Genomic DNA, 12,502 nt, shown 5'->3' on the forward strand with positions numbered 1-12,502 from the left:
TTTTTTAAACAGATTGCCCAAGAGACAGCATTTAATGAGAAGGCTCACTTGGAACAAAGGATAGAGGAGCTGGAGTGTACTGTTCATAATGTAAAGAAAAATCACTTTTGCACTTTTGGCTATAAACTGTCAGAGGCTTCCCCCTTTCCCCTTTTTCTATACTAAGAAGTTATTTTTCTAAGATTGTGTTTATAATTTCACAATATTTAAGGTGGTATGTATGGTGTAAATTGTCACTTTTTCATTGTTTATTTCCTTTAAAAAATGTGAGTAAAGCCATTTTTGTGTTAGGTTGCAAAGTGTTTTTTTGTTTTTTGTTTTTGTAAAAAGCACTAGGGAGGCATTCTCAGGGATTTTAGCAATTTTCTCATCTCCCTATTTCATTAAAGACAACATTGCCAAATACAGAGAAACTGGCTTATTCTACCTAAAGAGTAACTTGAGTAGAGAAAATTATGGTGAACTGAAAATTAATGAGAAAAATATATTTTAAATGAATTTAATTGTGAAGCATCACCTTTTTACTAATCAGGGATTTGAGATGCTGTGAGTATGTATTTGAGATGTTATGACTATATAAACAGAATTAAGGGAATTTGACTTTCTGTTACCAAATTTAATTGATTATAACTTCATCTGTATTATGTTGTTATAATGAGTTAAAAAAAGCAGTAGATAGGAGAAAAATAATTTTTTTTCATAATTCCACATTATATGTGTAATTTGTTAATGTTGAGCAACAAATAAGAAATCCTGCAAATAGAGTATGTGTGCTAGAGTCAAACTGAACCAGGTTGAAAATGCAGATGCATGTACTGTGATAGGCTTTATGGGAAAGCTGTGCTGGGCTTGTCTGGGTTCCTCCTCCCCAGTATCTTGTCCATACAGCCTCCCGCAGTGGTCATCTGCTCCAATTATCTCATCGTGTGAATCTTGTCACATTTCAGTTTGTGCAAAGAGAAGCTGTCTCTTTAGGGAGATCCCTAAGATGTTTTTAGTGATGGCAGTAACCTTGTCACTCTGCTTGTGTAGCTTGATGATGAACGTATGGAGCAAATGTCAAACATGACTTTGATGAAGGAAACCATAACCACTGTGGAAAAAGAAATGAAATCACTAGCAAGAAAGGCAATGGACACTGAAAGTGAACTTGGCAGACAAAAAGCAGAGAATAATTCCTTGAGGTAAACTAAATTACCTTTAACAACTAAAAGTTTACTATAAATAATAGCTCTGCTTTTTCTGGTGTATTTTACGATGATAATTAAATTAGTTGTTGACTTTAATTTCTGAGAGGATTATTATGAAGCGATCATAGAAACCTCAGCACACATTGAATGATTTCCTGAAGGTCAATGATAGGCTGGTAATGCCACACTTAACTAGGAATCAAACTTTTAGTAATCTTGTATTTGCAGAAAGCCTCAACGTTTAACTGAAAGAGATTTTACAAAGCCCTTCTGGGTAAAGAGCATATGTGACTTTGGTATTTCATTGTTTAATTATTAAGTCTAAAGCTAATACTTGGTTCATATATGAGTTCCCAGAGTCCTGCCTCTTTGGTCTTTCAAGGCTCTCTGGTGCACGCCTTGGAATCACTTGTCAGGACAGAGACCCACTCAAATTCTTTCCTTTCATTTATTTTTTACTTTCCTGCTTAAAGGATATTGCAAACTCAGGTAAAATAAAAATAATAATAAAATAAGAACAACAACAACAAAGAAAGCCTTGGAAAATAGAGAAAAGTATACAGGAAATTTAAATCACCCATGATTCCATAACCCAGAGAAAACTATTAATAATAATAGAGCTGTTATTTCTAACCAGGAATACTTCTGTGTGTATATAAGCTTTTATGTAACTGATACCATCCTATACTAAGTTGTATATTTGGCCGATTTCACTTAATTGTATGTCATGAACATTTTTGCATGTTATTAGAAGTTCTTTGAAAGCATTTTAGTGGTTTATTAAAAATACATTCGAACAGATAAATGTATAACAATTTTGAGGGGTTTTTGTGTATATTTGTTTTCAGTATCGCTAAGGTATAATTGACATACGTACAGTAAACTGCATTTTTAAAGTGTTCAGTTTGATAAGTTTCGATATGTGTATGTCTGTAAAACCATCACCACAATCAGGATAATGGCCCTCTCCATCACTCCCAAAAGTTTCCTCATACCCCTCTAACCTTGCCCCTCCCCAGGCAACCACTTACTTGCTTTCTGTCATAGAGACTTGTCTTGATTTTCTAAAATGTCACATAACTGAAATCATACCGTATGTATTCTTTTGCAGGGCTACTTTCATTCACTTATTTTGAAATTTATCCATGTTGTCACATATGATCAATAGTTTATTCCTTTTTGTTGCTAAGTAGTATTCCATTGTATGAATATACCACATAAACATTTCAGTTGTTTCCAATTTGGGGCTATAACAAAACTTATGAGCATTCTTACATGAGTCTTTGAATGGACATAATGCTTTTATTTCTCTTGGGTAAATACTTTAGAGTAGAATGACTGAGTCATATGATAAATGTATGTTTAACTTTTGAAGAAAGCATTAAACTGTTTTCCAAAGTGATGTACTGTTTTATTTTATGTTTACATCAGCAGTGTGTGGGTATTCCAGTTGTTACATATCCTCACCAACACTTGGTATGCAGTATCTTTATAATTTTAGCCATTCGGATAGGTGCATGTCATGGTTTTGATTTGCCTTCTCTAATAATTAGTGATTTTCAGCATCTGTTTATGTCCTTATGTGCCATACATATATCTTCTTTAGTGTCTGTTCAGAACGTTTGCACACTTTTATTGAGTTGTTTGTATTATTAAGTCATAAAAATTCTTTCTGTATTATAGATAGATTCTTTTGTCAGGTTCATATATGTTTGGCAAATTTTTTTTTCTCAGTCTGTGGCTTGCCTTTTTATTTTCTTAAGTGCCTTTTAAAGAGGAAATGTTTTTGATTTTGATTAAGTGAAAGTTACTGAGTTTTAAAAATTTATGTCCAACTTTTGTGTTTTTTTAAAGAAGTCGTTGTTAAGCCTAAGGTCACTGAGATTTTTCTCCCATGTTTTCTTCTAGCAGTTTTATACATTTAAATCTATAATCTTACATTTCTTACATTTGAATCTGTGATTCAAGTTAATTTTTGTATGTAGTACAAGGTGTAGACCAAAGTTCACTTTCTTTGCATATGGATATCCAATTGTTCAAAAACTTCCTACACTAGATTGTTTTGCACCTTAATAGAAAGTCAATTCATATATGTATAGGTATATTTCTTGATTAACTATTTTGTTTGATACATCTATTTATACATCTTGATGCCAATACAACACTCCTGACTACTTTTTTTAAAGTCATCAAATTAAGTAGTGTTACTCCTCCAACTTTGTTCTTTCTCAAAGTTGTTTTGGGTATTCTGGTTCCTTTGCATTTTATCTTAATTTTAGAATCAGCTTCTACAAAAAAGCCTGCTTGATAATTTGATTGGAATTGGGGAAAAATCCCCACTCATGAACACAGTATCTCTCCATTTCTTTAGGTCCTTAATTTCCTTCAGCAATGTTTTATAGTTTTTTTGTGTATAGGTCTTACATTTTCTTTTGTCAACTTTGTCCCTATGTATTTTCTGTTTTTTGATGCTGTTGTAAATGGAATTTTAGAATTTCACTTTCTAATTGTTTATTGCTTGTATATGAAAATAAAATTGTTTTTGAAAATACACTTTGTATTATAGAACAGTTTTTAGATTTACAGAAAAATTGTGATGATAGAGCAGAGTACTTACATACCTCACACCCAATTTTCTCTATTATTACCATCTTACATTAATATGGTACCTTTGTTAAAATTAATAAATCAATATTGATACACTATAATTAACTAAAGTCCATAATTTATTCTGATTTCCTTAGTTTTTCCCTAATGTCCTTTTTCTGTTCCAGGACCCCATCCAGGACACCACATTACACTTAGTTGTCATGTCTCCTTAGGCTTCTCTTGGCTATGACAGTCTCAGACTTTACTTGTTTTTGGTGACCTTGACAGTTTTGAGGAGTACTGATCAGGTATTTTTAGAATGTATCTCAACTGGGGTTTGTCTGATGGTTTTCTCATGATTAGACTGAGTAATATGGGTTTTTTTCTTATTTTTTATTGAAGTATAATTGATTTACAGTATTAGTTTCAGGTGTACAGCAAAGTGATTCAGTTATACATACACATACATACATATATATTTTTTCAGTTTCCTTTCCATTACAGCTCATTAAAAGAAATTGAATATAGTTCTCTGTGCTATACAGTAGGTCCTTGTTGTTTATCTGTTTTATGTATAGTAATGTATATCTGCTCATCTCAAACTCCTAATCTGTCCCTCCCTACTCCCCCCAATAACCACAGTTTTTGTTCTATGTCCGTGAGTTAGTTTTTGTAAATAAAATTTGTATCTTTTCTCTTTAGATTCCACTTATAAGTGACATCGTATGATATTTATCTTTCTCTATCTGACTTATACTTCACTTAATGTGATAATCTCTGGTGCATCCATGTTGCTGCAAGTGGCATTATTTCATTCTTTTTTTATGGCTGAGTAATATTCCATATATCACATCTTTTTTATCCATTCATTTGTCAATGGACCTTTAGGTTGTTTCCATGGAGACTGAGTAATACGTTTTTGAGAGAAAGGTCACACAGGTAAAGTGGCATTTTAGGGTACACATACATCCAGGGTATCATGAGTACATCCTATCAATATGATTTATCACTGTTGATTTTGATTTTGCTCACCTGGCTGAGGTATTGTTTTCCTTGAAATCATATAGTTAATTGCCTTCTCAGAATGGCTTCTTTCATTTAGCAATGTGCATTTAAGGTTCATCTATGTCTTTTCATGCCTTGATAGCTCATTTCTTCTTCTTATTGAATAATATTCTATTAGATGTATGTACCACAGTGTTTATCCATGCATCTATTGAAGAATATCTTGGTTGCTTCCACTTCTTGGCAGTTGTGAATAAAGCTGCTATAAACTTTTATGTGAAGGTTTTTATGTGGACAGAAGTTTTCAGATCAGTTTAGGAAATACCTAGGATCACAACTGTTGAATTGTATAATAAAACTATATTTAGCTTTTTAAGAAACTGCCAGCTTCTCCTCCAAAGTTACAGCACCATTTTGCATTCCTACCAGCAATGAATGAGACTTTCTGCTTTATAACCTTGTCAACATTTGGTATTGTCAGATTTTTTATTTTAGCCATTACAGTAGGTGTGTAGTGACACCTCATTGTTTTAATTTGCAATGCTTTAGTGACAAATGATGTGGAGCATCTTTTGATATTGTTATTTACCATCTGTTTATCTTGGGTGAAGTGTCTGTTTAGATCTTTTGCCTATTTTTTAGCTGTTTGTTTGTCTATTATTTTGGATCATATTCTTATCAGATATGTGTTTTGCAAGTATATTCTCCCAGTCTATACCTTGTCTTTTTATTCTTTTTGTAGTGTCTTTTGCAGAGTAGAAATTTAAAATTTTGTTAGAGTTCAGCTTACCAACTTTTTCTTTCTTTATTTTGGTGTAGTATTTAAAAACTCATTACCAAACCCCAAGAGCACATATTTTTCTCCTGTATTTTCTTTTAGAAGTTGTATAGTTTAGCATTTTATACTTAAGGTCAGTGATCTATGATGAGTTAATTTTTATGAAAACTGTAAAGTCTGTGTCTAGATTTCCTTAATATGCATATGGATATCCTAAAATTGTTTCAGTACCATTTGTTGAAAGACTGCTCTTTTTCTATTATTTTTGCTCCTTTGTCAAAAATCAGTTGCCTGTATATATGTGGGCCTGTTTCTGGCTCTCCATTCTGCTCCATTAATCTATTTTGTTTACTCTTTTGCCAACCATGCTGTCTTGATTACTATAACTTTATAACAAGTCTTGAAACTAGGTTGTGTGAATCTTCCAACTTTGTCTTCTTTAATATTATATTGGCTATTCTGGGTCTTCTGCCTTTCCCTGTAAACTTTTGTATAAGTTTGTCAGTATCTGTAAAAGACCTTTCTGAGATTTCAGCTGGGTTTGCATTGAATCTATGGGTCAAGTTGGGAAGAACTGACATCTTAACAATATGGAGTGTTTCAATACATGAACATGGAATATTTCTCCATTTATTTACATCTTTACTTTCTTTCATCAGTGTTTTGCAGTTCTCTGTATGTAGATACTGTACATTAATTTTGGCAAGTTCTAAGCCATTATCACCTCAAATATTTCTTATGCTCTTGTTCTCTTCTTTTTAATCCTGGTATTTCAATTATACCCACAGTTCTTGGATATTCTGTTCTTTTTCAAAAAATTCTTTTTTCTCTTTGCATTTTAGTTTGGGAATTTTTTATTGACTTATCTTTAAGTTCAGTAATTTATCCTTGACCATGTCCAGTGTACTGATGAGCCCATTGGGGCATTCTTTATTTTTGTCACAGTATTTTGCTTTTCAGCATTTTCTTTTGATTTTCTCAGAGCTTCCATCTTTCTGCTTATGTTACCCTCCTGTTACTGCATGTTTATTTTTTCTGTTAGTGCCTTTAACTAATTAATTTGAGTTGTTTAAAATGTTTTGACTGATAATTTCCATGTCTGTGCTATAGCTCAATCTGGTTCTGATCCTTCAGATGGTGTTTTTGCTTGACTTTTGGTATGCCTTGTAATTTTTCGTTGAAAGCCAGACATATTGTATTGGATATTAGTTAATTGAGGTAAACAGGCCTTTAGTGTGAATGTTTATGTTAATCTGGCTGGGAGTTGAAGTGTGGTCAGTCTTTGTTGTAGGTGCCAGAGGCTTCAGATATCTCTATTGCCCTGTTTTTTCTTTCTCCTCTTGACGTTAGGCTTCCCTATGTACTCCTCTTCAATGAGCGTCTCCATCTCTTTCAGCCTTTTCAGTTGTAATTCACTGCGATTCTCCTGGAGCCCTGTTAGTGGGTTGGTGAGGTGAACAGAAGGGAACATGTTCTATAGTCTTGTACTAAAATCTCAGTCTTCTGTGGGCCTGTGTCTGTGGGCTGTGATATTTACAAGTGTTTTTCCAGTGTTATAATTTTGATTTATTTTACCCATTTATGTGAAACAGGAAGGCTCTAAAGAGTAAAGTGGGAGTAATGTTGTTCTCCAATAAAGTCTTTTCACTTGAAGAGTAAGTCTTTATTATGAAGAATGCTTTAGGCATATTTCCAGAAATTATAGTCTGTTTACTTGTTTTTTATTGACTAGGAACTCCAGGAGGGTAGGATCACTGCCCGCCTAGTTCACCGTAGCTTCCGCAACATCTAGTGCCCGGTGCATACTGGACACTTAATAAATAGATTGAACGAATTGCTGTTCATTACAGATTTATTTATAATAGTGAAAACCTGAAATGAACCTAAATGTATAATATTAGGGGAGTACTTAATTAAGTGGTTATGTTTACTTAAAAGTAAATAGTATATTGCTCATATAATGTTTTTCAGCCAGAAATTGATGATTTGGAGGGCTGAATATAAGACTGAAAAATATTAAAGATTAAGTGTAAGTTAAAAAAATCAGGACTTAATTTTCAATTTAGACTATGGTAACTTTAAAATATGCATTGCAAAAAAATACTGAACAGTAGACATCAAAATGCTAATAGTTGCTTATGTTGAAGTGGTGAATTGTGGGTCCCTTTTTACCCTTTATTTTCCAAATCTCCTGTCAAATAGTTTTATAATGAAAACACTAAAAAGAAAAAAAATGTGTAGTAGTGTCCTTAATAGTTTTTAGATTAAAATACACTAAAAAGTTGATAAACATAAAAATTTCAGAACTAGTTTTATTATTAAAATATTTACAGACTTTTGTATGAAAACACAGAAAAAGATCTTTCTGATACTCAGCGACACCTTGCTAAGAAAAAATATGAGCTACAGCTTACTCAGGAGAAAATTATGTGCTTGGATGAAAAAATTGGTGAGTTTTTTTCCTGATGTTACTTTTTTTAAGTCTGGATTTTAAAAAAGTGTCTTCTCTTTAGTTATAAAATAGATAAATTTGGAAATACGCCCTTAAATTAAAAGTTTTTAATAAAAAATCATGGGAAAATGTATTTTTTCTTTGAAAGTAAATTTTTTTACTTAGATTTAGGACCATAAATGCTAAGATTATGGCTTTATATTTTTCAGTGAAGAAATAGCCAAACAAGTCAGCAACAGTTTGTAATTTTGTGATGATTACTTTTAAATTTACAAGTTTTTTTGTATTATATTACAGCCTGCCCATAATTGTTGTAATTAAATATATACAAATATACTACCCTTGGTGGGAAGTGTATGTATATTTGGCCATATCTTTGATATCACTTGAATTTATAGAGAAAATTATTTTTATAAAGTCTCCTATTATTGTGTCTTACCAGTGATCTTTATGAAAATATGGTCATAACTTAATCCTGTAACTGTAAGTAAAATTTTGGTTAGGACTATAAAAGAGCCTATTTTAAAACTGAGTAAATATTTTTAAGGTTTGCTGTTACGCAGTTCAAAAATATCTGGCATAAGCATTAGGTGAATGGAGGTGCTTTTACTGAGATAGGAAATATTAAAAATATATAAAAGGGGAATATTGAGGAACTCATTTTTGGATGTTTTAAGTCCATGTGAAAATATAGGGTAAGCAGGTAAAGAGTTTATATTTCAGAAGAGAAATTTAAGCTAAAGATACACATTTGAGACACATCAGGATATAAATGATACTTTAAAACCATGGAATCACCCAGGGGAAATATAGAGAATGAGGATTCCAGGGGTGAGTAAGAAGGAGCCAAAGAAGTGGGAAGAAAACCCAGAAGTGAGTGTCATTTTTGGAGGCAAGAGAGCAAAATGTTCTAAAATGGAGGATATGATCAATTGTCAGATACTTTTGAGAAGCAAAACAAGATGAGGATGAAAAAATATTGATTGGATTTGGCACATTGGAGGTTTTGGTAACACTGACCAAAAAACCTTTGAATTATAGTGTTGGATGTGGAAGATGGAGTAGGAATGACTGGAAAGTATGGAAGTAGAGGCAGGAGAGGAGAGGTCTTAAGTTTGATTAAGAGTAGCCGAGGGCTGGGAGGGTATAGCTCAAGTGGCAAGAGCACGTGCCCAGCATGTAAGAGGCCCTGAGCTCAATCCCCAGTCCCCCGCTCCAAAAATAAATAAACAAACGTAATTACCGCCCCCCGCAAAGAAAATAGAAAATTTGAAAATAAAAGATTGAGGCCTTGTGGTGACAAGACAAAGAAAAAGCAGAAAAACAGGGTTGTAGCTTAAGTGGGATGTTGGGGTTGAGGATCTTTTTAAAACACTAGAGCTGTTTCAGAGTTCATTTTATGCCTATGGGAATGAACTCAGATATCATAATACCCACAACATGGTTTGGGCTTGCCTGGAAAAGGGACATGATATATTATATAGATCACCCTGTTGTCATATGGGATTACCTCTCAATGCTGCAGTGGATGGCCCTTGGTGAGAGGTCTAGTCACAAAGAGCTTCCTTTGTAGGGCTCCAGACCAGTGGTGCTCAAACTTCTTCACCTGGAGAGCTACTAAAGCCCACTGGAGCCAGACTCCTAGAAGTAGGATATGACCAGGGCTTTTGTATCTTTACCAGTTTCCTCAAGTGGTTCTTAAGCTTCGTTGTACATTAGAATAACTTGAAGGGTGCTTGTTAACTCTTAAATTGTTCTGCCCACTTAGAATTTCTAATTCAGTAGATCTTGAGTTGGACCTAAGAATTTGTATTTCTAACAAGTTCCCAGGTGACGTTGATAGTGCTGGTTGAGAAACCATAACCTGAAAACCACTATTCTGTACCACTCAGGCCTTCAACACTGACGTTGGCTTGCCAATCAAATCAGCCTTCCTGGGCTGATTTTTTTCTAGGAAATTTTATAACACTATTATAGAAAAATCAGAGTATTAGAAGATATTTGACTCGGAAGATGACTTAATTGCATATTTTATTAATCTCTGTTAGTTACCAACTTATATACAACAGTGATTCTAAACTAGAGGGAGGGGTAGAGGAGGAAAATGAACAGTCCACCTACTTCATCCACCCACCCTCTCCTCCTCCAACACATTTAAGTCTGCTTTAAGAACTTGTGGTATAGAGCTTTCCTTTGCTGTTCTAATTCTAATTCTGTGCTTTTATTTTTATAAGTTCTTTAGAAATTCATGATTCATCTTCATTTTTAATCACTAACAACAAAAGCCATTTTTTATGTGGGATACAGTATTTTATTTTTAGTCATTGAATATAATATCAGAGAACTTACTTTGAAAAGTACTTCAATCTGCTTAAGTCGGAAAAAAACTTATCTTGATTAAAACAATGCCTTTATGATTACACATTTAGATAATTTTACAAGACAAAGTATTGCCCAGCGGGAAGAAATCAGCATTCTTGGTGCAACCCTCAATGATCTGGCTAAAGAAAAGGAATGCCTGCAAGCATGTTTGGATAAAAAATCTGAGAATATTGCATCCCTTGGAGAGAGTTTGGCAATGAAAGTATGTTCTAAGTGTGGTTTAAAAGAAATATTTAAACTTGAATCTGAATAAAATAATAGGATTTTTTCAATTTTTTTCCCTAGAGAACCGAAACTTTAAAAAACTGATTTTGAAATATTTCAAGATAGTCTTAGGAAATATGTGTTCAAATTCACTAGCTAATATTTTTAAATAGATTTTTCTCATCAATTTGTGATTAACATTCACTAACAAAAAGTAATTCAAATATCAAAATGTAAAGCATAATAAAAAAAAGACAGTGAGACTGATTTCTTTTTAAAAGCACACCAGAACTTATATTTTCAGGTAGCTACCTTGGGAGGCAATATGTTTATTCCATTATAACTGCCTTTGTAATTGTATGCAGAACTAGGGGCACATTTTTACATCATCCTCAGCATTTGAGAGTAGATCGTAGGGAACTGGTGAATGAAGCTGAACGATAATCTCTGTCCTGCATTTTGTTGTTCAAACAGCAACAACAAAAAAAAGCATTTTCAAAAAGGCAGGGAAATACTGATCCCCGTTTCTAGCTCATAAACTGATTCTGAAGGCAATTCCTAAACTGTTTTCTACATATGTCTTAAGCAAAGGCAGCATCATTGGAATAAGTTCTTTCCCCTCTCTAAGGGAACTACTTCATTCATTTATCCAACCATCCATCCAACAAACATTTATTGACATGTACCAAGTATTGTGTTAGAAACGAGAATGAGTGGGCATGCCTTCCAAAGGCCTATGGTATAATTCAGAGAAAGATAAGTGAAAGATCCTGTTATGACAGAATGTGCTAAGTGTCATAATGACGAATGCACAATGTACGATTGGAGTTTGGCAGAAACATACCAGCAGCCTGAGGGTTGGAGTAGTGGAGGAGGAAGATTTAGAAAGCCTTCCAGGAAGTGATGCTGCCTGGACTGCCCTGAAAGAAGACTAGGAAAGCCAGAAAACGATTTAGAGAAAAGAGTGATCGAGGCAGTTAGACCACCTTTTAGAGAAGGGTGATCCAAACAGGTAGAGCAGCTTATATGAAAGCCCAGTGGCTTTCATAAGAGAATTTCATGAGATTTCTTGATAATTTAGTATGTCCAGAGAATGGAATGCAAAGAGGTGAATATAGGGGAAGGAAGGGAGGCAAAAGATGAGATGGAATAGATAAGCAACAAATCAAAATTACATGGGATGTTGAGTTTAGATTCTATCATCGTGGATATAGAGGATCATTGAAATAATATAAAGGAAATGTTACAACTAAATCTTTATTTTGAAACATTATCGTGGCACTTGTTAATCCATGTAAAAGATGCATTGTAGGGAAATGAGAATAGTGACAAGGACACTAGTTAGGAGCACTATGATATGGACTGTATTGGGATAGTTGGCAGCACCTGTGAGAGAAACAGACAGCTCTGTTAAGGAAGTAAGACTGGCAAGATGTACTATCTGACTTAGGAACCACATGAATAGTTCCTATGCATGAAGGAGGAAGCACAGGAAGCAGAACGAGCTGAAAGGAAGATTACTGACATGCCTTCCGGACATGTAGTTGAAATACTTTTAGGCTCTTGAATTTTAAGATTCGGAGAGAAAATTGAAGTTAATAGATTCAGGAATCATGAGCATAATTGAAGTTATCAAAGTACATGAGGTAGTAAATTTTGGTTTACTTGTTGAAAAGTCTGACTTACTACTTTATAGTTAATACCTTTTAATATTTTAAAAATTTTATGGTTTTTTTTGCAGGTGGGATTTTCGTTTTTATTATATTCCGACCACTTTTTGAATAGTTAAACATGATTTTTTTAAAGAACATTAACATTTAGAAACAAATTATTCATATCTTTCTGAATCTCATTTCCCTCTGTTATAGCTCATATTTCACATTTCTCTCATTCTGCTAACTG

The 12,502-nt window shown here is 33.5% G+C and overlaps 1 protein-coding gene across 4 annotated transcripts in view; it reads left to right on the top strand.

Moving 5' to 3' along the window:
* The window catches only part of TSGA10 (testis specific 10), a 59,032-nt gene that overhangs the window by 23,068 nt on the left and 23,462 nt on the right, over positions 1 to 12,502 (top strand). For all 4 annotated transcript variants that reach the window (XM_032469545.1, XM_032469544.1, XM_032469546.1 and 1 more), the window contains 4 exons: positions 13 to 90; positions 1,033 to 1,184; positions 7,896 to 8,011; positions 10,444 to 10,598. In XM_032469545.1, coding sequence (XP_032325436.1) covers positions 13 to 90; positions 1,033 to 1,184; positions 7,896 to 8,011; positions 10,444 to 10,598 — 501 coding nt within the window. The remainder of the gene's footprint in view (positions 1 to 12; positions 91 to 1,032; positions 1,185 to 7,895; positions 8,012 to 10,443; positions 10,599 to 12,502) is intronic.

This window comes from Camelus ferus, chromosome 28, assembly GCF_009834535.1.
Source record: "Camelus ferus isolate YT-003-E chromosome 28, BCGSAC_Cfer_1.0, whole genome shotgun sequence".
NCBI classification, from domain to species: Eukaryota; Metazoa; Chordata; class Mammalia; order Artiodactyla; family Camelidae; genus Camelus; species Camelus ferus.